Source organism: Mobula hypostoma, chromosome 6 (assembly GCF_963921235.1).
Source record: "Mobula hypostoma chromosome 6, sMobHyp1.1, whole genome shotgun sequence".
Lineage (NCBI taxonomy): Eukaryota > Metazoa > Chordata > Chondrichthyes > Myliobatiformes > Myliobatidae > Mobula > Mobula hypostoma.
In genome coordinates this window covers 48,873,416-48,901,105 of record NC_086102.1, presented here as the reverse complement: position 1 = coordinate 48,901,105, position 27,690 = coordinate 48,873,416, and the positions used below count along the sequence as shown (strand labels likewise).

The following is a 27,690-nucleotide window of genomic DNA, read 5'->3' as shown; positions in this document are numbered from 1 at the left end:
GCAGGCTGTTGCAAGAAACACAAGGTTGTTATAGTAGGTGATTATAACTTCCAACATATTGACTCAGACTCCCATACTGTAAAAGGACTACATGGGATAGAGTTTGTCAAATGTATTCAGAAAAGTTTCCTTAATCAGTCTATAGAAGTCTCAACCAGTGAGTGTGTGATACTTGATTTGCCATTTGGGAATGAGACACAAAAAATGACAGAAGTTTATGTAGGGGAACATTTTGCAGCTAGTGATCACAAAGCCATTAGCTTCAAAGTAAATATGGAAAAACATAGGTTGAGATTCTATATTGGAGAAAGGCCAACGTTGATGGGATCAGAAATGACCTGACAAATGTGGATTGGGACAGGCTGTTTTCTGACAAAGGTGTACTTGGTAAGAGGGAGGCCATCAAAAGTGAAAATTTGAGGGTACAAAGCTTGTATGTGCCAGTCAGAATACAGGGCAAAGATAACAAATATAAGGAACCTTAGTTTTCCAGAGATATTGAGGCCCTAAGGCAGGTAGGAGTAAATGAGTATAAGAAATGCAAGAGGACACTTAAAGACATTAGGAGGACTAAAATGAGGCACAAAGCTGTCCCAGCAGACAAGGTGAAGGAGAATTCCAAGGATTCTATAGGTACGTTAGGAACAAAAGGATTGCAAAGAGACAAAACTGGTCCCCTGGAAGATCAAAATGGTAATCCATGTGTGGAGCCAAAAGAGATGGGGGAGATCTGAAATAACCTTTTTTGCATCTGTATTTACTCAGGAGACAGACACTAGTCTATAGAAGTGAAGCAAAGTGGTATCAACTTCATGGACCCTACACAGATTATAGAGGAGGTGGTGTTTGCTGTCCTGAGGCAAATGAGGGTGGATAAATCCCCAGGGCCTGACAAGGTGTTTCCTCAGACCCAAGTGCAGAAATTGCTAGGGCCCTAGCAGAGATATTTAATTCATCCTTAGCAACAGTGGAGGTACCAGAGGGTTGAAGGATAGCCAATAAAGTTTTAAACATAAACCAGGAAATGTTGGGCCAGTGAGCCTGACATCAGTTGTAGGGAAGTTATTGGAAGGTATTCCCAGGGACTGGATATATAAAATTTGGATAGACATGGAATGATTAAGAATAGTTAGCAAAGCTTTGTGTGTGGTAGATAAAGTCTAATCAATCTTATACAGTTTGGAGGAAGTTATCAGGAAAGTGGATGAAGGCAATGAAGTGGATGTTATCCACATGGACTTTAGCAAGGCATTTGACAAGGTCTCACATAGGAGGTTGGTCAAGGTTTAGTGCTCAGCATTCAAGATGAGTTAGTAAATTGGACTAGACATTGGCTTTGTGGGATAAGCTAGAAAGTGGTAGAGATGATTGCCTCTCTGACTGGAGGCATGTGACTAGTGTTGTGCAACAGTGATCGGTGCAGGGCCCTTTGTTGCTTGTAATCTATAAATCGATGAACTGGATGATAATGTGGTCAACTATTTCAGTAAATTTGCAGATGACACCAAGATTGGGGTTGTCGTGCACAGAGAGAAATACTATCATGGGTTGCAGAGGGATCTGCACCAGCTGGAAAAATGGGCTGAAAATGGCAAATGGAATTTAATGCACACAAGTGCGAGGTTTTGCACTTCTGTAGGACCAACTAGGGGAGGTCTTACACAGTGAATGGTAGGGCACTGAGGAGTGTGGTAGAACAAAGGGATCTGGGAATAAAGGTATTAATTCGTTGAAAAGGGCATCACAGGTAAATAGGGTTGTAAAGAAAGCTTTTGGCACATTGGCCTTCATAAATCAACGTATTGAGTAAAGGAGATGGGATGTTATGTTGAAGTTGCATAAGACGCTGATGCCTAATTTGGGGTATTGTGTGTAGTTCTGGTCATCTCCCTACAAGAAAGATGCAAACAGGTTGAAAGGGTACAGAGAAAATTTACAAGGATGCTACTGGGTCTGGAGGATGCAAGTCATAAGGAAAGATTGAATAGGTTAGGACTGTATTCCTTAGAATGTAGAAGATTGAGAGGAGATTTGATAGAGGTATACAAAATTATGAGGGGCATAGACAGGGTTAATGCAAGCAGGCTTTTTTCACTGAGGTTGGGTGGGACTACTACTACCCGAGGTCACTGGTTAAGGGTGAAAGGCGAGAAGTTTAAGGGAAATACGAGGGGAGACTTCCTCATTCAGAGAGTTGAGAGTGTGGAATGAGCTGCCAGCACAAGTGCTGCATGTGAGCAAAACTCAGATAGGCACGTGGAAGTAGAGATATGGAGGGCTATGGCCTTGGTGCAGGTCGATGGGAACATGCGGTCTAAATGGTTGCTGCATGGACTAGATGGGCCAAAGGCCCTGTTTCTGTGCTGTACTTCTCTATGACTCGGGCTCTAAATTCCTTCAAACAACCTTTAGGGAAAAGTAGCCATCACTGGTAATTTCAGCCAAATAGCAATTCACATTACTACATGCAACAAATCAAAATTTTATGCTTTGCTTCCTCAGCTTCATAATTTGCACTGTGAGATAGCAAACACTAGCTTAAGTCAGGCCAAAGCTGTTGAGAATCCGCAACAAATAACTTACAACTATATCAAGCTGCAATCAAAATCAGCAGAGTTTCTACAACACAAGCTCCACACATATTTACACCCATATACAAAGCTTGCAACAAGGGAGAAATTGACCCTGGCTTGAAATCATACCAAACCATTTTTCCACTCATTATGTTGGCTTTTGTAATACAGTATAGATATCTTATATACAAGAATTACAAGTCTTTTTGAGAAATAGTGTTGCTTTTGAGAAAACTTACTCAGTTTCTTCTTTATGGCTCAACTCGGTGTTTGTTTTTAAAACACAACCAGAACAACATCACAAAGGCAATCAACTTACCTTCACATCTCGATGAATGATATTATTGTCATGACAATAGCGTAGTGCTTCTAGTATCTGTCGCATGTAGTGACTACAAATACAAAAATAGATTAGAATAATACTTTAGTTAAGCTGTGAATTCAAAACAAGCTGTGACTTTAAAACAAATTTCACAATTATGAAAGCTTACTTGAATATATCTGCAAAATTATACATACCAGTATCCTGAGGGAAGATTGACAGGAAACACATTTCAATGTTATTCCTCTACTCATGGGTCTGTGCATCTAATGTATGGTTAGTGACAGTGCCAGAATTTTTCTATCACTATGGTAAACATCTGGTCTCCATGCAGAGAAAATTATATCCCGAGTTTTTGTTATTCTGTGTCATAAGTGTGATTACTCCAATTTAGCGTACCATGCCCAAACACAATAACGAGGATACACCGCAATGAAAAACTTAAATGAATGTATGTGCAAATCGATATTGTGTTTTAAGTATAAATCTAGAGACAAAACAAGTGCAGTAAAACTTATTGCAGTAATTTGTTAAATGCCAACTATTACAAGATTTGTGGTATGTTTCATTTATACTAGCAACAGTAATTACGTCATTAAATATGACAAACATTAAGATTACCATACAATGATCTCAATATCTTGTGCCGAAGAAAATGCTAACAACACTACCCCATGAAAAATTACGTACACCAAGAGGAATTTTCTATGTTAAACCCAGACAGAATTCTGCGGCCTACTTTTCCCAAGGAGCAATCGACTATGCCATTTACTAACAACTTACCTAAAACTTTCACTAATAAATTGATCTTAATTCTTACCAAGGTCAGTTATGTAGATGAATATCTCTTACTTTATGTAGTGACATAGTCTTACACGAATAGGTAAGATTTTCTTCTAGATCAGGGGTTCCCAATCTGGAGTCCACAGACTCATTTAATGGTATTGGTCCATGGCATAAAAAAATGTTGGGAACCCTGTTCTAGGTTTTTAAACTGAAAATACTTGAGCACTGTTATCTTGAACCCCAGAATTAACACTTGGCCTTTTGCAAAATGTATCTTGTAAAATGCATCTCTCCAAAAGTAAGTAAATCTTACTTTAATTCAAACAGTTTAAAAATATTCCACACATCAAGACAAGAGCAAGTAAACTCTGAATGCAAAACATTTTGGCAGACCAAATACACACGGCTCAAAACATTAAATATCTTAAAAGTCAAATAAATGAGTTAATTTTATTCTGCTAACCCCATAAGAATTATGTCCATGATTATAAAACTCTGGTTAGGCCACATTTGAGTATTGCATTTAATTTTTGATATCCCTTTATTAAAAGGATGTGAAGGTTTTGGAAAGGTTGCAAAAGAGCTTTACCAGGATGCTGCCTGATTTGGATGATGTGCTAAAAGGAGATGTTGAGCGAACTTGGACTGATTCTCTGGAATGGTGAAGGCTGAGAGGAGACCTGATAGAAGTTCATAAAATTATGGGAAGCAGAGTAGATAAAGATTTTTTTCTCCACATGGTAAAAATAACCATGTACTTAAGATGAGAGGGAGCAAGTGCAAAGGAGGCGAGCACAGTATTGTTTTTAAAAACAAAGTGGTGGGTGCCTGGAATGCACTGCCAGGGGGTGATAGTAGAGGCAAATTCAATAGATTTTCTCAAGGCTTTGATTGGCACATGAATACCCAAAAAATAGGGGGATATTGGCATTGTGTAGTCAAAAGGGATTAGTCTGGGTAGGCATTTAATTACTATATAATTAGTTCAACACATCCTGGGCCAAAGGACCTGTTCCTGTGCTGTAATGTCCTCTGTTCCAATGTGATGGATATTCATGTCCTGGGCCAGGAGGCCATTTCTTTTTTTTTGCAAAACTCAACTTTCTGAACAAGGCAGCTGCCAGGTTATACAGATGCAAGTTAAACTTCAAACTATATCCTTTGTTTAGCTTCTGGTCGTAAATGGGAGTCAGTCTTCAGTTGTTATAATATAAATGGCAAGCAGTCTGAAGTTAAAAATGCTGCTTTGCAAACAAGCTCTGTCAATAGCAGACTTGCTGGCATAGCACCCGTCTTATATTTTAAGCACGAAGTCTTATTGCTGAAGAGGAGCAGTATAAGACAATGGGTCATTTAATTTATGTTGTTTCGAAACAGACAATATAAGTTAAAGTACTTAATTCAGGGAAGCTTGCAGACCAGATAGAGACAATCACTAGCCACATCAATAACTGATCGATTAATAAAATTGGAAGGTGTATGTACTAAGGGAATTCAGCTGAATAGCATCAACTGGGGGTACCTAGGAACTGCAACTCTAAGAAGCTTTTAGAGTGCTTGTGCAAAAAGGATATCTGAGGAAATATCATATATGTATGAAGTCACCCAAGTGGCAAAGAAACGGTATAAATGTAGAAATATAGAAAACCTACAGCACAATACAGGCCCTTCGGCCCACAAAGCTGTGCCGAACATGTCCTACCTGAGAAATTACCTAGGGTTACACATAGCCCTCTATTTTTCTGAGCTCCATGTACCTGTCCAGGAGTCTTTTAAAAGACCCAATCGTATCCGCCTCCACCACTGTCACTGGCAGCCCATTCCATACACTCATCACTCTCTGCGTAAAAAACTCACCCCTGATATCTCCTCTGTACCTGCTTCCAAAACTGTGCCCTCTCGTGCTAGCCATTTCAGGCCTGGGAAACGGCCTCTGACTCTCCACATGATCATCATCTTATACACCTCAATCAGGTCACCTCTCATCCGTCGCTCCAAGGAAAAAAGGCCGAGTTCACTCAACCTGTTCTCATAAGGCATGCTCCCCAATCCAGGCAACAACCTTGTAAATCTCCTCTGCACCCTTTCTATAGTTTCCACATCCTTCCTATAGTGAAGCGACCAGAAATGAGCACAGTACTCCAAGTGGGGTCTGACCAAGGTCCTATATAGCTGCAACATTACCTCTTGGCTCCTAAACTCAATCCCACGATTGATGAAGGCCAATGCACCACATGCTTTCTTAACCACAGAGTCAACTTGCACAGCAGCCTTGAGTGTCCAATGGACTCAGACTCCAAGACCCTCTGATCCTCCACACTGCCAAGAATCTTACCATTAATACTATTGCAAGGGGTTTCTTCTTTCATGTTATTGTGTAGGCTAATTAAAATGACTTCTTTGTTATGTTAACTGCTGAGAAAGTTCTCTCGCTAGCAGCTTGTTTGGATTATATTATTGATAAGAGAGTAAATGGACCAATTGTGATAGATGTTATTCTTTCTAGTGTGTCTGTAAGCTATTGTGATGCATGGGTTTTTGGGGAAAAGGCGCGATGGAGACAGAGAGAGCGGACGGGATGCTGTGAGTGGGCCGATGAGGCGGACCCGAGCTGGAGTCCGAGGTCCAGGGTCTTCGGCGAGGAGAGGAGATGAAGACAGGCTTGTGTGGAGCGTCTGGTCGACCACCATGGTTGGTCCCAGGCGGCAGGTCGAGGTGGTCAGAGGGGATCGAATGGGGGAGAGAGGATCGTTACTAGAGCTCCAACTGTTTGTGCACGAAGAGATTGAACTTTGATAAGTTTGGCGCCTTTTATTTTCCTTTTATATTTTATCTCTATTAATTATATAGTTCCAGTAATATCTATAAATTGTAATCAATTAATCGTATATGGTGTTTTGTCTGTTATTTGGTGGGGTGGGGTACAATCACACAGCATCCACACAAACTTAATTACCCAGTTTGGCGGTGTCGAGGGCTGCTTTCCCTAGACAGCGAGTTGAGCAAGCCTGAGGCTTATCGGGGGCTACACTATATTCTGTCATCATATCTGACCTACCAAAATGAACCACCTCACCCTTATCTGGGTTGAATGCAGATTCAGTTCAGGCTTATTAGGGATGGTTAAAGAACATCAAGAAGCATGAAAGAAACACGGGGTGATCTGGAGTCCATTCCTCTGCCTTCAATTTCTGCAACGGACGACTGGTTCATCTGTATTGATAGTATGTCTTTTTAGCTTGTAGGAATGGAACCTGTAGTTTGTAATTCTTCTATAATTTAGGAGGCCTGAGTTTTAAATGTGTTTTAAGAATGTAGTTTGGATTTAAATATGTATCACTGAAAACAAATGAACTGTTTTAAACTAACACAGTTCTAACACAATCCTACCCACGTCCTGATGAAGGGTCTTAGCCCGAAACATCAACTGTTTACTCCTTTCCATAGATACTGCCTGGCCTGTTGAGCTCCTTCAGCACTTTGTGTGTATTGCTTTGGATTTTCAGCATCTGCAAATATTCTCTTGATGGTGTTTTAAACTACTTCATTAGTTGGAAGTAGCTTCTCCTTGGCAAGGAGGAGGGACCCACCACTCAAATTGTGGGTATTGTCAGCTTAACTTGTTATGGAGAATACACAAGGAAGTGAACCAGCTTGTGAAGGTTGGGTAGTTACAGCACAACCTCCCTTTACTGAAGGTACCCATAGCTATCGATATCAGATAGGGCATAAGTTCTTAATTTGAGTTTAGAACATTATGGTTAGCAAATCCAATAGCATCACACCAAATACCTGTAGAGGGGCAATCTAAAAAAATGTTAAGTATCTTTGAAACACTGAATGAACAGCATGTTCCCCATGTGTTCTTGCTTGATCAAAGTGCAAAGAACAAGTTAATTTAGTAAAATTTCTGCACTTCTCTGATGGCAACAACATCTACTACAGGGTGACATCTGATAATAAACTTTACTTTGACATACTTTAAAAATGCATGTTGTTTTATTCATCAATGGAATTTAAATTATTAAAACTAATTGTTATATTACTGGACTGAAGCTTTCATGGTCTCAAAATTCTAGGAAACAGGTTTTTTCCAACCATTCTTCTCTAACCTACAGAAGAGACAAAACAGACAAGGGCATGAATCCAGATTGGAATCAATATGCAGACTGTCCTGGATACAGACCGCTCAACTGAGTGGCTAACTACTTTTACTTCTGTGATCTAAATTCATGAACACATTTATACAATAATTTTGAGTCTGTTTTATCTTAGACAAATGAAATATACCTGCACACATCTCCAAGAAACCAAGTAGATGAGAAATCCAACAATACAGGAGATAAAGCCGACTTAAGAAATGAATATTAGCTTAATCATCCATTACTAAACAAATAGTTAATATTGGGTAGTTTGAGAGCTTCAGGTTCTCAACTATTTTTTCTTTTAAGATCATTTTAGCATTCGCATTACAATGACATTCAGTGTTGAATTGAAATCCATGAAGCATCAGTCACATAGCAACACTTTCTAGTGTGCCTGGAAACTATGCTTTACAACTTGGATGTCCTCCCATGACTCAGGATATCTTATAACAACTGGCTTTAACTGTGAAATTTATTAAGTAGTAAAGTAAGCAACAATCACAATACGATTTATTTTTCCAGGAATTTATCACAGCAGAAACCAACAATTTTCATTCTCAAGCTATAATAATCAGTCTCACGCAATACTACACTAATTTTCTTCCTTCCACGCCATCAATTAAAATGATATGTTTCAATAAACCCCGGGATATCAAACAGATGTATGAAAACTCCAGTAAGGCCAATTAAAAAAATACTTACCGATAAATACAATCAACTGTGACTGGAGCAATATTACAGATTTGTCTGAAAAATTTTCACAAGGTCTATTTGTCCCCTTTCACAGAATCAAAATGTGTAGAGTTAGTTGTTAATTTAGGCAATACAGAATGTTATGTCTAACCAGCAATTAAATATTTCAAATCTTTACTCCTTTGTTTTGAATTACAGAATGAAACTGGCATGAAGAACTTCAAGGAATAAAACCTTTGTAGATATAACTGAAAATGATCAAATATCTCAGATTTGCAGCTTGCTTATGTCAGGGGTCGACTTGGAACATCGTGATTTACAATGAACATATGAGCAGATGGCCTTTAATTACATTTTGGAAATTTTCAGCACTGGGTCAATGAGAAGTGCAAACCTGTGTGAAGCAACTACTCTTCACAAGCATTAACTAATGGTAAAGTACTAGGGTGTGTAATGGAACAGAGGAACTGAGTACAAGTGCATCATTGAAAGCCATGTCACAGGTAGACTGGGTGGTGAAAAATACATTTTGCATGCTAGTCAGTCAGGGTATAGAGTACAGAAGTTAGGACATTATGTTGCAGCTACACAAGTTGTTAGTGAGGGCATATTTGGAGTACTGTGTACAGTTTTAGACCGTTTTAAGAAACAAGTAGTTAAACTAGACCATAACCATAAGACGCAGGAGTAGAATTAGGACATTTGGCCCATGAATCTGCTCCGCCATTCAAACATGGCTGATCATTTTTCCCCCTCCTCAGCCCCACTCCCCAGCCTTCTTCCCATATCCTTCAATGCCATGCCAATCAAGAAACATTCAAGCTCTGCCTTAAGTACACCCAATGACCAGGCCTCCACAGCTGCCTGTGGTAACAAATTCCACAAATTCACTACCCTCTGGATAAAGAAATTTCTCTACATATCTGTTTTAAATGGACGCCTCTTCTAACTTGAGGTTGTGCCCTCTTGTCCTAGAGCCCCCCACCATGGGAAACATCCTTTCCACATCTACTGTCTAAACATTTGAAAGGTTTCAATGAAATCTCCCCTCATCCTTCTAAATTCCAATGAGTACAGACTCAGAACTATCAAACGTTCCTCATATAACAACACTTCAATTCCTGGATTCATCCTTGTGAATCTCCTTTGAACCCTCTCCAATGCCAGCACATCTTTTCTTAGATGAGGAGCTCAAAACTGTTTACAATACTGCAGGCGAGGCCTCACCAGTGCCTTATAAAGCCTTAGCATCACATCCCTGCTCTTATATTCTAGACGTCTTGAAATGAATGCTAATATTATTTGCCTTCCTCACCACCGACTCAACCTCCAAGTTAACCTTTAGGGTGTCCTGCACAAGGACTTCCAAGTCCCATTGCATCTCAGATTTTTGGATTTTTGTCCCTTTTAGAAAATAGCTTGTACATTTATTTCTTCTACCAAAGTGCATGATCACGCATTTTCCTACATTGTATTTCATTTTTCACTCTACTGCCCAGTGTCCCAATCTGTTCAAGTCCTTCTGCTGCTTACTCATTTCCTCAACACTACCTGCCCCTCCACCAATCTTCATATCATCATCTGCAAACTTGGCAACAAAAGCATCTATTCCATCATCTAAATCATTGATATACAGCATAAAAAGAAGTGACCCCAACACCGACCCCTGTGGAACACCCCTAGTCACTGGCAACCAACCAGAAAAGGATCCTTTTATACCCACTCGCTGCCTTTAATCCCTCTCCAACAGCTCTAACAAACCTGCCTGCGAGAATATTGATTCCCCTTGGGTTCAAGTGCAACCTGTCACTTTTGAACAGGTCAAATCTCCCCCAGAAGAGATCCCAAATCATCCAAGAACCTGGAGCCCTGGCCCCTGCGACACATTAACTTACCATATAATCCTATTTCTGCCTTGACTGGCGTGTGGCACAGATAGCAATCCAGAAGTTACTATCCGGGAGGTCCTGTTTCTCAGCTTTCTAGCTAGCTCCCCAAATTCTTTTTTCAGGACCTCTTTGCTTTTCCTTCCTATGTCATTTGCACCAATATGTACCAAGACATCTGGCTGCCAAACTAGAAAGAAAGAATACATTAGGCATTTAAATCAAGTGATCCTGCCCTTAACAAGAAATTGAGGTATGACCTCTGTAAAGCTATCACAGATGCCAAAAGACAATACCAGTCCAAAATAGATCCCTAGATCTGCGGTCAGCTGTGCTAGAGCTTATAGGCTAGAAAAGACTAAGTTAAATATCATCACTGACAACACATCCTTTCCTGATCAGCATAACACACAAAAGAAAATCTACAGATGCTGGAAATCCAAGCAACACACACAGAATGCTGGAGGATCTCAGCTGATCAGGCAGCATCTATGAAAACTTATACAGTCGATGTTTCGGCCGAGACCCTTCAGCAGGTCTTGTTGAAATCCTCCAGCATTTTGTGTGTAATAACACACTCAATGCACACTTTGAACAGAAGATTGGCATGTTAACACCCACTACAATATCTTCCAATGCAACTGAACCAACAGTCACCTCTAGGATGCAAGATCAGACCTCTGGAATGTGAACCCGCAGAAAGAATCTGGCCTAGATGGTGACTCTGGTTGTGCCCTCAGATCAGCTGCAGGGGTATTTGCAAACATTTTTAACTTCTCCCTGCAAGAACCTGAGGTTTCTACCTGCTTTAAGACAACTACTATCATCCTGGTACCCAAGGAAAAAAAAGCAATGAGCTTTAATGCTCACCGCCCAGTGGCTCTGGCATCCACTATCATGAAGGTGCTTTGAGAAGCTGATCATGGCACGCATTAACTCAACCTCCCAAACAACCTCAACCCATTGCAATTTGCCTACTGCAGAACAACACTGCTCTCAATATTGGTGCTCCAGAAAGTTGCATCCCCAGACCCCTACTCTACTCACTATACACTTATGACTACGTGGCCAGATCCTGTTCTAATGCCATCTACAAGTTTTCAGATTATACCACCACAGATGACCGTATCTCAAATAACAATGAGTCGGAGTACAGAAAGGAGATAGAGAGCTTTGTAACCTGGTGCCAAGACAACAATCTTTCCCTCAATGTCTGCAAAACAAAAGAGCTGATCAATGACTTCAGGAAGGGCATGTGCTCCTGTCTACATCAATGGTGCTGAATTTGAGACGGTTGAGAGCTTCAAGTTCTTAGGTGTTAACATCACCAATAGTCTGTCCTGGTCCTACCTGCTGAGAACTTGGCCAAGAAAGCGTACCACACCTCTACTTCTTCAGGAGCTTAAAGAAATTTGGCATGTCCCTATCAACCCTTACCAATTTTTAATTGACGCATCACAGAAAGCATCTTACTTGGATGCATCACAGCTATATAGCTGGTCAGACCCCACTTGGAGTACTGTGCTCAGTTCTGGTCACCATGCCACAGGAAGGAGACGTGGAAACTATAGAAAGGGTGCAGAGGAGATTTACAAGGATGTTGCCTGGATTGGGGAGCATGCCTTATGAGAATAGATTGTGTAAACTTGGCCTTTTGTCCTTGGAGCAATGGAGGATGAGATGACCTCATCGAGAGGTATAAGATGATGAGAGGCATTGATTGCATGGATAGTCAGAGGCAGATACAACAGGGTCTTTTAAGAGATTCCTGGATAGGTAGATGGAGCTTAGAAAAATAGAGGGCTATGGGTAATGCTAGGTAATTTCTAAAGTACGTACATGTTTGGCACAGCATTATGGGCCAAAGGGCCTGTATTATGCTGTAGGTTTTCTATGTTTCGATATGCTTCTAGATGTCATATGCTCTCCATCAAGTCACCTCAAATTCTCCTTCACTCCAAAGTATTAGCTTGCTCAACCCTTCCTTATAAAACAAGCTCTTATCCGGACAAATTCCTGATATATCTCCTCTACACTCTCTCTAAACCTTCCACATCCTTCCCAATGTGGTCATCAGAACTGAACACAATACTCTAAGTGTGATCTAACTGGAGTTTTATACAGCTGCAATATTACTTCGCGACTCTTGAACTCAACCCCCCACCCCCACTAATGAACACACAAAGTTTCTTAACCACCCTATTAACTTCAGCGGCAACTCTGAATGTGGACTCCAAGATTCCTCTGTTCCTCCACACTGCTAAAAATCCTGCCACTAACCTCGTACTCAAAGGTTCATTATCAAAGAAGTTTTAATGTTTTGTTTTACAACACTGAATCAAAGCAGATTTACTTTGGCTTTTTTGACACTGAAAAATGCTCCCTTTTTTCTCTTGACCAGATGTTCCACTTCTCTAGTCAACTACAGTTCCTTCACCCACCCTGCCTCAATGGGACAAACCTATCCAGAACCCTTTGCAAATGCTCTTGAAAACTCCAAATTTCTATTGTACAATTCCCAACATTTGTTCCCAATTAACACTCTCCCAAGTTCCTATCTAATAGCAACATAATATGCCTTCCCCAAATTAAGTATTTTCCTATGCTGTCTGTTCTTATCTCTGTCCAAGACTATGATAACAGTCAGTGAGTTATGATAACTGTCTCTGAAACGTTCAACCACCAAGAAATCAGTCATCCGACCATGTTTGCAAGACTTTTTCAAATTTTTACAGAGCATTCTGACTGGTTGCATCAGAGCCTCCTATGGAGCCACCAATGCAGAGGATAGCAAATGGCTGTAGACTCAGCCAGTTTCATCACAGGCACAATCCTTTCCACCATTTTCAAGAGACGGTGCCATCATTAAAGACCCTCACATCTGGGATGTGACCCTTTGCATAACCACGACTGGGGAGGATGTACAGGAGCCTGAAGGCCCACACTCAATGTTTTAAGAACAGTATCTTCCCCTTCACCATCAGAATTCTAAACAGTCCATGAACCTACGATCATTACCTAATTATTTGTCTTTTGCATTATTAATTTTTGTAACTTATTTTTATTTCTTGCACTGTGCTGCTGCTGCAAAACAAATTTTACAAAATGTCAGTGATAATAAAATCTTATTCTGATTTTAAAGGGTGCTGAAAGGCATGAGATTAAAAAAAAGTTTCTGAGCTACAGGGAAATTAAAAAGGGGAATAAAATGGGACTTCTGCAACTATTGTGCCAGGAGCCAGGATGAAGCCAATGGTTCCCCAAGTCAGAACAAGTAAACCATGCTGACAAGTAAACCAACAACCATCCTAAATCAGCATGGTTTCTGTACAGGGAAATCTTGCCAGATATATCTGTTAGAGTTCTTCGAGAAATTAGCAAGCAGGGTGGACAAAGAGGCAGTGGATGTCATTTACTTGGATTTTCAGAAGGCATTTGATAAGGTGCCACACAAGGCTGCTTAGCAAGAAAAAAATCTTACAGCGTTACAGGAAAGATACTGGCATGGATAGCAGAATGGCTGACAGGTAGGAGGTAGTGAGTAGGAATAAAAGGGGCCTTTTCTCGTTGGCTGCTGGTGACTAGTGGTGTTCCTTAGAGGTCAGTATTGGGACTGCTACTATTCACATTGTTTATCAATGATTTAGATAATGGAATTGATGGCTTTGTGGCAGTTTGCGGATGATATGAAGATAGGTGGAGGGGTAGGTAGTGCTCAGTAAGTAATATGCTTGCAGCAGCACTTAAGACAAATTGGAAGAATGGGTAAAAAAGTGGCAGATGGAATACAGTGCACTTTTGTAAGAGGAACAATAGTGTGGACTTTTATCTGAATGGAGAGAAGGTTCAAACATCAGAGGTGCAGAGAGACTTGGGAGTCCTCATGCAAGACTCCCAGAAGGTTAATTTACAGGTTGAGTCTGTGGTAAAGAAGGTAAATGCAATGTTAACATTTATTTTAAGGGGAATAGAATATAAAACCAAGGAGATAATGCTGAGCCTTTATAAGACTGGCCGCACTTGGAGTATTGTCAACAGCTTTGGGCCCCATATCTCAGAAAGGATGCATGTCATTAGAGAGTCCAGAGGAGGTTCATGAGGATTATTCCAGGAATGAAGGGGTTAACAAATCAGGAACTTCTGGCAGTTTTGGGCCTGTACTCACTAGAATTTAGAAGAATGCCGGGGGGGGGGGGGCGGGGTCTCAGTGAGGACTACCGAATGTTGAAAGTGCTAGATAGGATGTGGAGAGGATACTTCTTATGGTGAGGGTATCGAGAACTAGAGGGCATAGCCTCAAAATTTGAGGGGTTCCTTCAGGACAGAGTTCTAAACAGAGGAACACACATCAAAGTTGCTGGTGAACGCAGCAGGCCAGGCAGCATCTCTAGGAAGAGGTACAGTCGACGTTTCAGGCCGAGACCCCTCGTCAGGACTCGGCCCGAAGCATCGACAGTACCTCTTCCTAGAGATGCTGCTTGGCCTGCTGTGTTCACCAGCAACTTTGATGTGTGTTGCTTGAATTTCCAGCATCTGCAGAATTCCTCTTGTTTGCATTTCTAAACAGAGGAATTTTTTTTTTTTGCTAGAAAGTAGTAAATCTGTGGAATGCTCTGCCACAGACTGCGGTGGAGGCCCTGTGTAGCATATTTAAGGTGGAAGTTGATCGTTTCCTGATCAGTCAGGGCATCAAAGCATATAGTGAGAAGGCAGGTGTATGGGATTGAATGGGATCCAGGACCAGCCATGATGCATGTCAGAGCAGATTCGATGGGCTGAATGGCCTAATTCTGCTTTTATGTCTTATGATCTAAGTAATAGTACTTTGATGCCTTACAAAATAAAAAAGCTACGCATTTTAACAAATTATACTCCTAATTGTGAATTTTCTTTCCCCGTCTCGAAATACCATTTATCAATTTTCTATCCTTCTAGCAGACACTTTACCATGAAAAGTCCTGAAGATTTCCATTTTTTGCATCTTTTTAATAAAAGGATGAGATATTCTTAGGATGCCAACATGTTGCTAAACATCTAACTGAATACAGAAGTTTGCTAGTTTTGATAGAGCAATAAATGAAAAGTGATGCACGACCAGTAATCCAGCGGAGAAGTTAGAAGTGATACTACTTCAATGCACATGCTGTTCTTTCCTCATAAGCAGTGAAAACGCTGCCAGAGAAGCACTGTCATTTCTGCAATGCTTCTTTTCTGTAGAACACATTATAGCCGCAATATAATAACAGAGGAGCATGTAGAATTTTAATCTTGTGGATGGAGTACTGATCAAATTGATTGTTTCCCAAAGATGCTCAATCATGACCAAAGCTACATACATCTAGCAAGAGTATGCCATCACACTCCTGTCTTTGATGGTGGTAGAATTGCTTTGGGATGATACCACTTCCACAGAATGCTTACTGATCAACTCGCTCTAATAATCAAACCATTTGTACCCTTGCTCAGTTCATTTTCTGTATCTCAATAATCTATTGGCGATGGGAAATTGGTCAACACTTTTTTCTGTTCAAGTGATATCTGAAAAAGTACAAGTTTCTTGGTCATAGCTGAAACTATTAATGACCAGATGGACTTTATGAAAACACACAAAAACAAGAACCACCAGAGGAAATAGATTCGGGTGGCATGGACCTGGCTAAGATTACAACAAAGAAGTCAATAAAAATATGAAATTATGAACGATTTAAGCTTTAAGGATGCCAACTGCTAGTACCATTGTTTGCTGAAAACTGTCGTATTCATGTACAGATAGAGGGTTATAGATGAATAGCAGTAAGTGCTGGACTACCTATAAACAGCTAAGTTTTTGTTAAACTGCTGTTTACAAATACAAGGGTCCTTTAGAGAGCTATAGTCACATTTTGAAATGCCAAGGCGAACTGGGTTCAGCAGCCAATGCACAAAGTCAGGGGTATTGAAGGTTACTGGAGACCACTGAGTAGGATAGAGAGGATTAAGGAGATTTTCCAAAGTGGTTGTATTCTAACACTAAATTCAAATACAAGAATCAGATACAGGAGTAGGGCTTTTGGCTGTTCCTAATAATAGACAAACACAAAAATTACACTTGTAATCATTTCAAAAATCAAAGATCTTAAAATTAAATATCTTTAGAAATTGAAATTTGCTTGGGAAAATGTTCAGACAAGCTGACAGTTATAGTGTGCCACAGCTAAAATCAAAAATTGTATAAACAATATAGCAATTCTAATACACATTAAACATAAAATAATAGCCCAAAATCACAAAAATGTTTGTACTATGGAATGAAACCAAATCCATACCCAGCTCCATAATCTAGCTGGTCCTGTCCCCAACTCTCTTCACACAACTCTACAATTTCACTCATTTCAGATGCCCATCAAACTGTTGTACAAAGCAATTTTATCTGCCTTTATCAATATTCCTTGAAGTACATTCCAAACACTAATCACTCATAAGACCATAAGGTATAGACCGTACGACATCACTCCATCATGAAAAAGAAAACTCATTGTGTCACTTTTGTTCCTAATTCCATCACTTCCATTCTACGTCCCCGAGTTCTTGATCCATCCATCAATGCCAGGTTTCCTCAAGTTGCCCAATCTATGCTCTTTGTGATGTTACACATCTCCATTGGATTTCCTTACTACCTTCAATCTATTTACATTACTCAAGTCCCTCAATCCTGGAACTATTTTGGTAAACCTTTTCCTGCATTCTAACATTTTTACATCTTTTCTAAAGTATGGGGCCAGGAATTAAACAATACTCCAACTTTGTCTGAGTCTATTCAACACAGAATTTTCACAATCCTCTTGTTACAATGGTCTTAACATCTCTTTATAGAACTCTGGATCCTGCAGCTTTAGTTTTTAAACCAAAAACTACCTTTCAATGACAGATGTCATCAAGTGGGAAGATTTTATTCCAAAAACAGAACAAGTTTGAATTCTAGATTTAGTTGAAAGTTTTGCTTCAATTTAATTAAGTTCAGACAGTATTAAAACACAGTCCAAGTATTTGCACATACCAGTTGACCCAATATTCTGCGTTTTCGGTTTTAAACATGCAGGTACTTGCAACCTATATTTCTAAAATAAAATCTCAGGAAATAGTGAACGACTCAAGATTTAAATACCTTATAATGTTTAGACCAACAGCACCACCACCAAACAAGAATACAATTTTACAGAAGGAATCCATAGTTTCCTGTTTAAAAAAAAATGCCAGCTGCACCTATGCCGAGCTTATCCTACCTATGACAACTTGAGCTCCACAAATGGCTAGCATTTAAATTGCAATTTCAGTTTCAGAAACTATAAATCTCTTTAAATCAGAAGCAGTGTAATACAGCATGATCAATTTTATTGATTTCAGCATTTGAAATTATAGTGGCCTGAGATGAAATGAAAAATAAATTAGAGGCTTATGTTAAATTAATTTTTAAAATCACTTTTTCATCTTCCAACAATAAACAAAGTGATTAATCTCATCTTTGGGTAAATTAATCAAGTAAATATGCAGTTAATCAATCGGATTTTAAAAGAATGTTTCAAACACTTTTGTTAGAAGTTATTTTCATTTTAAGGGTTTCATTAATAGTTTTTGAATGCTTCTATTTTTGACACTTAACTTTCTCAGCCAGAAGCCCTGGTTTAGCTGCCAAAGTTCCCCATCCAACTACACCCCCAGTAGTTTTGTACGCAGGGCTCATTCTGTGCCCCCACCTTCCCACATCTCACTTCACCCCCAAATTCATGGCACTGAAAATGACAAGCTTTGGGAAGGAAGCTCTTGCCTGAGATTGTTTTATGTTAAAGTGCATGATTAAGATTCATGATCACGATTCAATGAATATACAAACCAACTTTAAAAAAAAACTACACTTTTGGGCTCAACTGGGAGTCAAAGAAATTTTAATATGGTTAAGTATCTGTACTTTTGTGCTTCAGAGTCTGGAGTCAGGTGTTTATTTTCACCCGATTCCAGATTCTGAACTTCAAAAGAACAAAATACTTAACTTAAGCACTCTATTTCGACTATTTTTGTTAAATTTAAAAGCGCTGATCCAATACGTTATTATACACGAGACACCTTTTCTTGTGTTGATGGAGCTCATTTGTTCAGAGACCAATATGGATTAATTGCTTCCCCCTCCACCCTCTCTACTAGTTTTACTATAATATTCCTCCAGAAACTGTAGAATTAAAGTAAATATGACAAAAGTTGAGACCCTGAAGCCTTTAAAAAGGATGAAACTCAAATTTCAATGTTTTTATTTTATACCCATGCTAGGAACTACATCTCAATACCTTTCCTTTAGTGCTAAGTACAGCATAAATACAAATAAATTCTTTATCTTCCACCTGAAGGTGCTGCTTGTTAACTATATCACAAAGCCAAAATACTTCTAAAGACATTTTTGAATTGGTTATATTAAACTCAAGTTATACAGTTCTAATGCAGAATTAAAAGGAATGAAAGAAAATTAAAAGGGAGAGGGAAAGGATCAAAAATAAAAAAAACATTTCCACAGGAAATGTTAACACAAGACTATCTTCAGATGTTAATGAATCTTTGTATATTTCTAGAAACTAGTTTACTTCAAAGTTAAATATTCACAACTTTCATCTCTACAGGCAAAGAGTAAGTGTAAACATTGTATTTAGTCAATGGATATACAATAATTGATATTGAGTATATCATACTTATGTTGAATTACATATAGAGCTATCAGAAGCTGCTATTGAGGAAGTTGTGATAAGGCAAAGGTTAAAACAATGTCCAGGCAGGGATAGCTTATGGACAGTGCACAGTCAGCCTAGGCAAGAAAGGTATTTGAAGAGCACAGCTTCCCTTTGCACAGAATGGGGTCAGAGCCATTTGGCAGACCAAGCCAAGATTAGGATGTGAACAAACGATTCTGGGGTGACACTATTGGCCAGTTACTTAACTAACTCTGAAGTACATTGTCTTTAACATGTAGATTCTATTGGCTATTAACACCTGTATTATCGTAGTGTGATTGGTGATTGATTATGCAAGTAAGGAACTTGAACATCCACAAGGTTACCAATTGTCAACATCTGTTTTCAACTAGTCAATTTCTGGAAAAAATGGCATTGCTTTGTTCAGACCTTAGAACAGTTTGGTGAAAGGGGCTATGCTGTTCTCCTTGTGCACAAATAAATCGCGTGATTGCAGAACGACTACACTTTTTCAAAGTCCAGTTAATCAGCAGTGATACTAGAGAAGCTACTCCTTAATTGGAAATATATGTACCCATTGTGAATGACTAGAATTGATCTTCATGCATTGACATCTTTATAGGATGCCAGTTCACACTAAAGGGCAAAGCAAACAAAGTCAAAGTAAATTATCAAAGAACATACATGCCACCATATACTATCTTGAGATTCATTTTCTTGAAGGCATTCACAAAAACATTGATATACAATGGAATTTACGAAAACCTATAAAGTCTGAGAAAAACCAATGTGTAAAAGAGAAATTGTGCAAATACAAAAATAAAATAAATACTGAGAACACGAGTTGCAGAATCCCTGAAAGTAAGTCTATAGGTTTTGTAATCAGTTCAGAGTTGTGAGTTAAGTTATCCACACTGGTTCAGGAACTTGATCGTTGTAGGGTAATAATTAGTGAAGATGGCGCTGCGATATATGTGACAGTTTGCAGACAGCTCACAAAACCACTGTTCTACTAGATATACTTCTTTTGAACTATGATTTGAGCCTATAATTTCCTTTTAAGAAATGTACTTCTGAACCATCTAAACAAACTAGCGATTTTATGATCTCTTGAAGGACTTGGAAATCTTGACTCTCAGGAGCATAGGCATGGCACCTTGAAATGGATGAAACTCACCCATCATCGCCAGAAGAGAGAGCGGAAGAGATGGCCGGGGTGAACTTCAAGCCAGATTGAAACATCGAAGACCGAGAGAGGAAAATGAACTGGTTTTCAGCTTCATTACTCTGTGCCAGCCAAGTTGCCCCACCTGTGCCCATCCTGTCTGTCTGCATTTGACCCGTCTCCCTCTCTTCCTGCTACTACCATCGGGTGGGACACAACAGGAGTCCTGGGTCCTATGCCATCAAGTTGAGGAGCAGCTGTTGCCTTGCAGCCTGGACTGGTTTCAACCGCCTCGGTGTTGAACTGATTCCGCAGCCTGTCAACTCACTGTAAGGGACTCTGCAGTTCATGTTCTCAGCATTATTTCTTTATTTTTATTATATTATTTGTATGCTTGTCCTCTTTTGCATGTTTGTCTATCTTTGTTTTGTGTGGTTCTTCATGGGTTCTACAATATTTCTTTGTTTTCTTGTGGGTGCCTGCAAGAAAATGAATCTCAAGGTTGTATATGATATACATACATTGATAACAAATGCACTTTGAACTTTCAATCTGGTGGTGTAGGACCCAAGGCTACTGAATCTCCTGACCACTGATAGTACTGAGAAGACAGCATGTCCTAGATGGTAGGGGAGGGCCCCTGATGATGGATGCTGCTTTCTTGTGGCAGCATTCCATATAAATGTGCTCAAATGAGGGAGGGCTTCGTCTGTGATGGACCAGGCTATATCCACCACTTTCTGCAGACTTTTCCATTCCTGGGCTTTGGTGTTTCCATTTCAGGACGTGATGCAACTTGTTAGGATACTCTCCACTGTGCATCCACAGAAGTTTTTGTGAATGTTCAGATGACATGCTGAATCTATGCAAACTTCTAAGAAAGTACACGCACTTTTGTGTCTTTGTGATGGCACTTGCGTGTCTTTGTGATGGCACTTGCATGCTGTCACAATGTTACAGATTCTGACACTTATGCTTAAGCAACTAACAAGAGTTTCATGAGAATTTTTATAAATCTCATTTCCATCTTCTTTTGTGGCTTTTCACACATCCTTCACCCTAATGGATTCCTGTGATTTATGTATTAATTTATGGAGAAGAATTCCAATGAGAGGAGATTATTTTAAAAGGGACAAAAGGTGCAACCTTTTCCCACACAGTGTGGTGAGCTTTTGGAATGAGCTGCCAGAGGGAGTGGTTGAGGCAGGTAAAACAATAAGATTGGTACATGTAGGAGCAGGGCTTTGAGGGATATCAGCCAAACTCAGGCATTGAGCCAAAGGCCCACATCCACGTGGTAGTGCTCTACGATTCTATAACAATGTGAAGCAAATCCTGAGCTGGATTAACATTAATAATTTTTATGTTTATGGTGACATAGAAAATCTTTCTTTACTTATGGGCTAGGAAGTAAGGAAAAAATGAATCTTATTTAGTTATACAACATATTATTGCACCAACATAGTTTAATGGCAATGAGGCGAACCACAATTGGTCTCCAACGATGCAATAGCAATTTAATGATGAAGTAAATATAATAAGGTACATACCTGGCAACAGCTTCGCTATAAACAAAACCTGCATCTGCCCTTTTTACAATTTCAAAGCAGAGATCTGCACCATCCATACTATAATAAAACAAAGCACAAGTTTAATATCATATTTGAAACTAACACATCTTAACCGTTAACACATGTTGAAAATAGCTCATGTCACACTATCCAGTATGCAGAATTAAAGGAATAATATTTTGTATATTTATGTGCAACTATTTTGCATTGCATTACCTTTTTTTTCCTAAAACACAGGAGGTACATGACAATGTTTTTCTGAAAATTATTCAATCAAATACTTTAAAATGATCTGCAAGTGCACAATTTAAGGCATCCGTTAGTCTTGTGAGACCATGGATCTGCGCCTGGAAAGTCTTCACTCTCCAGGGCACAGGCCTGGGCAAGGTTGTATGGAAGACCAGCAGTTGTCCATGCTGCAAGTCTCCCCTCTCCACGACACCAATGTTGTCCAAGGGAAGGGCATTAGGACCCACACAGCTTGGCACCAGTGTCATCGCAGAGCAATGTGTGATTAAGTGCCTTGCTCAAGGACACAACACATTCCCTCGGCTGGGGCTCGAACTCACGACCCTCAGGTAGCTAGTCCAATGCCTTAACCACTTGGCCACGTGCCCAATTGCACATAATTGCACAGGAGAATATAGGGGGTGCTGAAGGGGCACTAAAGTTAGATTAAAGTAAGATTAGTGAAGAAATGGCCACTAATTTGCCCCTGGTGTGCTTGATAGTCTGTTATACTTGAGAGGCAATTTACAGTAGATAGTTCATGTCTTTGCAATGATCATAGTGGTTCAGCAAAGGGATACAGATCAAGTGAGTGATAGAAACTTGGCAAATGAAGTTTAATGTCATAAAATGTGAAGACATGCATATCAATAAGAGGAATCAAAAGGCAATTTATCTAACTGGAAAGAAACTGCATTTGAGCAAAGCAAAAAGGGATCTAGTTATCTTTATACATGAATCACATACAGTTAGCAGGCAAGTGTAACAAATAGTTAAGGCAATTCCCGATTGGTTTTTATTGCAAACGGGCTGGGGTTTAGAAAGCTTCAATTATATCAAATTTTGGTGAGACTACACCTGGAGTACTCTTCAGAAGTTTGGTTCCCTTACCTAAGGAATGATATAGCGGCATTGGACTCAGTGGTTGCTGTATGCCTCCATGTCTTATCACCCTAGGAAACAAGATCATTTTGTCCAACCCATCTTCTCTCACTCTCTGCAACTTAAAACTCAATTTTATCTTTTCAGTTCCGGTAAAGGGTCGATGATTCCACTTCTCTTTATACAGAAGCATGACCTGCTAAGTGCTTCCAGAGTTTTCCAACTTGTTTTTTTAAACAACTTAAGAGACTGAGCATTTAATTTGCAACGATTATGATCAACTGGCACAAATTTGTGAAAAGCAATTCATGCTGGGAAAAAATTACAATTGAGATTTGTAAATGTTGAATTAAAAATGTCAAGTATAGGCATCTGCTGAATCAAATAAAGGATGGCCAGAATCTTGCCAGCATCTCCACATTTAGTGATTAAATTAAAGTAGCACTTTAGTAATAACCTATTCCTTATGTGCTTTAATAGTCCCAATTTTCAACCCTTACAAACAGTTTAAACGTACAAATAACTACAGCGCAAAATCAAGCTACTTACAATTCAAAGACCATATAGAGCATTCCATCTGAGCTGTACGTTTCCAATAATTCTACAATGTGTGGATGTTTCAGCATGTGGCAGATACTGGCTTCCCTCTTTAAATCTGAGAAAAAGGAAATATCTTGTAATTTAGAATGTTAACATTTCATGGCTGAGTAGCTCCATTGTGTGTAAATAACAGGACTAATGTTTAGGAATATTTAGATTGCAAGTTATAGCTGTCACAAATAAAGTAAATCTATAAACTGAAAATTCTCTCATAAGCAACATAGATGGTGCACCTGTGCTCTATCAAAATTCATTATACACAGCTTTCATTTTGAACAGACAATCAAAGACACACGGTCAAGAGCAGCAAATAAGGTGGTTATATTAGAAGAATTGAAACTGCCAGCTTACTCCAAGTAGGAAAGGCAAGACTGATGATGAATCTTTGTAAGACAGCTTTCAGGATATTCAAATTAGTTAGGTTTAGTTTTATAATTCTAGCACAGTAACATACATTCACAGAAACTTCCAACACAGCAACATACACAAAATGTTGGAGGAACTCAGCAGGTCAGGCAGCATCTATGGAAATGAATAAATAGTTAACACTTCTGGCCAAGACCCTGCATCAGAAAACATCCATTATCCTATTGCACAAAATTACCCTCAAACCATCAAAGGCTCAAAAACAGTGGGCAGGAAACTAGATGAGCTCCATTTGTCATTGGATTGGCAACACTGCTGTAGGATGGTGAATGTAGTTCAGCTGTGGAATGTAGAATGCCTTCAATACTGTGCCACTGTGAAACTAGTATGTCCTCTCCACAGTGCACGCTTGTCAACCCGTAGATTTAGTTCCCTTCATGACCTCCACTGGTGAAGAACACACATATCTGGTACAGATGTGTTTGCAGGGGCTGACAGAAAATTGCCTTTCTAGGCATCAGTCTATCTCTGCATTCCAATCAAGACATTTTTTTTTTAAATCAAGCAATCTTACTCCCCAGATAGCAAAAAGGCAACAAGGCTAATTGCTCACAAATGGAGATCAGGTTCACAATACCAAAGTGCATGCACGTACTGGCAGATGCAGGCAGAAGGTCCCAGTGTCAAGTTCCCTGGCCATGAGGGCACTAGTTTTGGATTCATCAAGTGAAAGCAAATCAAACTTGCCAGAAGGCTATTCACAAACAGGGGTGATTTACTCAGCTGGCCCTTCTTTACACTAGCACCTAAAAATCTAGCAGTTCTGTACTAGTTATCTTCACCTACACACTTGACACATGACACTCAACCTGAGGCAAGCTGACATAGGTAGAAAGAGTTCCTTCAGCATTTTGTGTGTGTTGCTTTGGATTTCCAGCATCTGCAGATTTTCTTGTGATTGTTTCCTAATGTCCTCTTTGCATGCATTCTTTTTCTTCCTTATTCACTCTCTCTCCATTAAATGTTTAACTCCTCTGCTTCCTTTTTCTTCTCTATTCCCAAATGACATACCCATAATTTTGATATTGTGATGTCTGGTTCTAAACATCCCAGCCAAGGGAAACATCAGCTGTTTTGAATATATCAAGCCCCTTAAGAATTTTGTAAGTTTGTGAAATCACCTTTGTTACTTCTAAACTTGGAAAAATATAGGCCTATTTTGCTAAATCTTTCTTCGTATTCAAATCTCAGGAATCAATGTACTGAATTACTGCTTCATCTACTTTATTATATGTGTCTCCTTCCTTATATTGGCAGATCAGACCTGAAACTAACAGTCTTAGAAGGCTCTGCATATTTGAGACATTTCTACTCTTCTACTCAAATCCTCTTGCAATAAAGTTTAAGATATCATTAGCCTTCATAATGATATCATAACCGGTTATGGTCATTTTACAATTCATGTACAAGGAACACCCACATTACTAAGAATGCCAACACTTTTCACTTATCACTTAAAAAGCATTCCTCCTTTATTTTTCTACCAAAATGTACTTCATTTTCCCACATTATATTCCACCTCACTTTCACTCAATGTCAGTAAGACCAAGGAACTGACAGTTGACTTCAGGAGAGGGAAACCAGAGGTCCATGAGCCAGTAATCATTGGAGGTTCAGAAGTGGAGAGGGACAGTAACTTTAAATTCCTGAGTTCACCATCTCAGGGGACCTGTCCTGGATCCATCACATAAATATAATTGCAAAGAAAGCAATACAGCAACTCTACTTTCTCAGGAGCTTGCAGAGATTCAGAATGTCATCAAAATGCGGGACTTCCGGTAGAGCTCATGGAGTGAAGTCGTGTTCTTGACTCACTCCATTACCTGAGTTTTTCTTCTTATGGTCAGCTATATTTTAATTAACCATTAAGGCATCGACTTTTACAATATTTTGAAATAAATTGGGCTCTTTGATAATCGGATGCTTTTAAGGTCTGCTAAGTCTAAGAATGGAAAAACCTGGAAGGACGGCAAACCTCCGGTTAGACCGAAAGGTACCGATTTTCCTCCGACTGAACCACCGGTGACTTTGAAAGCTATATCGGATCTAATTCAAAAGGAAATTTCAACCTCTACTACGGAGCTGATTCGTGCGGAAATTTCAATTAATTTCCAGAAAATTTGCCGATTCAATCGATAAGATACAAACATCTATTACGGAACATCAGTTGGCTATATCTGATCTTCAAAAATCCACGCAACAAAATGAACTTAAGATGGAGAAAATCGAAGAAACAATTAATGTAATGAAGAAGAAACTTGACTTTCTGACCTTTAAAAACTCTTAGAATCCAGAATGCGATGGCAGAATCTTCGAATAATTGGGGTGCGTGAAGCTGTGGAATCTGATAACCCTATGAAGTATTTTTCTCAACTTTTAAAAGATGCATTTCCTACTGTATTTCCTGACCAACCACCGTTATTGGATCGTGTTCACAGAGTTCCATCATACTCGTCTAAGTCAGATAAACCTCGACATGTCATCTTACGTCTTCATTACTTTCAAGACAAGGAGAAACTGTTTCGTTTCGTTCGATCTAAAGGTTACATTGATTTTATGGATCTTAAGTTCCGATTCATGGAGGATTTCAGTAAACCAATTCGGGATCAACGGGTTCGTTACAGATCTGTGATGTCGGAACTCTACAAGATGGATTTAAAACCAGTGCTGCTTTACCCAGCACGTCTAAGGATTCCTACGTTGGATGGAGCCCTCCATTTTTTTTGAATCTCCATCGGATGCCCAGAGTTATCTGGATCAATTTTCACCTTCAACATCTTAATCGTAATTTTTAACTATCTCCGTTTGATCGGAGGTTGTGAATTTGTCGGCCTTAATTTTTTTTTGCCTTATATGGGCAGAAAAGTTTATTTTGATTAATTAATATGGTTGCTAAACTTTCTTTCTATCTGCGTCATTCTTTTCTTTTTCCCAGGGGATTCTGGGTGGTTATTCCCCCAGCGTCATTCTACGTATTTCCTTTGAGGCCTTAAATTTTGTAGTTTTTAAATCTACTTTTTTTTTGTAGGTTTTCATAACTAGTTTATGTTAATAATTTCATTTCTTTTTTTCTTTATTCATAGGGTCTGGGGTTTGTTGCGGTTTTTTTATATTTTCTGGCTTTTTCTCTGTTATATTAAGTGTTTGTTTTAACTGATTTACTTTTTTATTCTTTTACTGTTTTATAACTAGCTGATCTTTTTTATATTTACACTTTTTTTTAGGGAGCATCTATCGGAAGTCATGGGGGTCGTTTTAGTGCTTGCTTCTTTCTGGCTGGTCTGTGTTAGATTTAGCCTTGAGATCATGGGGTGGGGGGTGGTGGGAGGGGCTTCACGTTTTAGTTTTTTTCTTCTTGGGCTATGTACACTATTGAAGTATTGGTTGCGTTCTTCTTCCCGGTAACTCTTATTTGTTCTGTTCCCTTTCCAGGTTCGTGGGTCGAGCCTATCATCAATCCTCCTTGTTGCGGGTTGACTTTAGGGTTTATGGAGTCTATTATTAATTTTGTCTCCTGGAATACTAATGGTCTTAACCATCCTATTAAAAGGAAAAAAGTTTTTAAAGTGTTCCGGAGACTTAAAGCACAAATTTTATTTTTACAAGAGACCCATGTGCGAAGGGGGGACAGACTACGTCTTTTTAAATTCTGGAAGGAACATCAGTTTCATTCGAACTCTAATGCTAAGATTCGAGGTG

At 39.2% G+C, this 27,690-nt stretch overlaps 1 protein-coding gene across 8 annotated transcripts in view; it reads right to left on the bottom strand.

The window, feature by feature from the left end:
- The window catches only part of caska (calcium/calmodulin-dependent serine protein kinase a), a 415,030-nt gene that overhangs the window by 291,095 nt on the left and 96,245 nt on the right, over positions 1-27,690 (bottom strand). For all 8 annotated transcript variants that reach the window (XM_063050785.1, XM_063050787.1, XM_063050788.1 and 5 more), the window contains exons 3-5: positions 23,515-23,620; positions 21,835-21,912; positions 2,893-2,965 (exon numbers count right to left, since the gene is read on the bottom strand). In XM_063050785.1, coding sequence (XP_062906855.1) covers positions 2,893-2,965; positions 21,835-21,912; positions 23,515-23,620 — 257 coding nt within the window. The remainder of the gene's footprint in view (positions 1-2,892; positions 2,966-21,834; positions 21,913-23,514; positions 23,621-27,690) is intronic.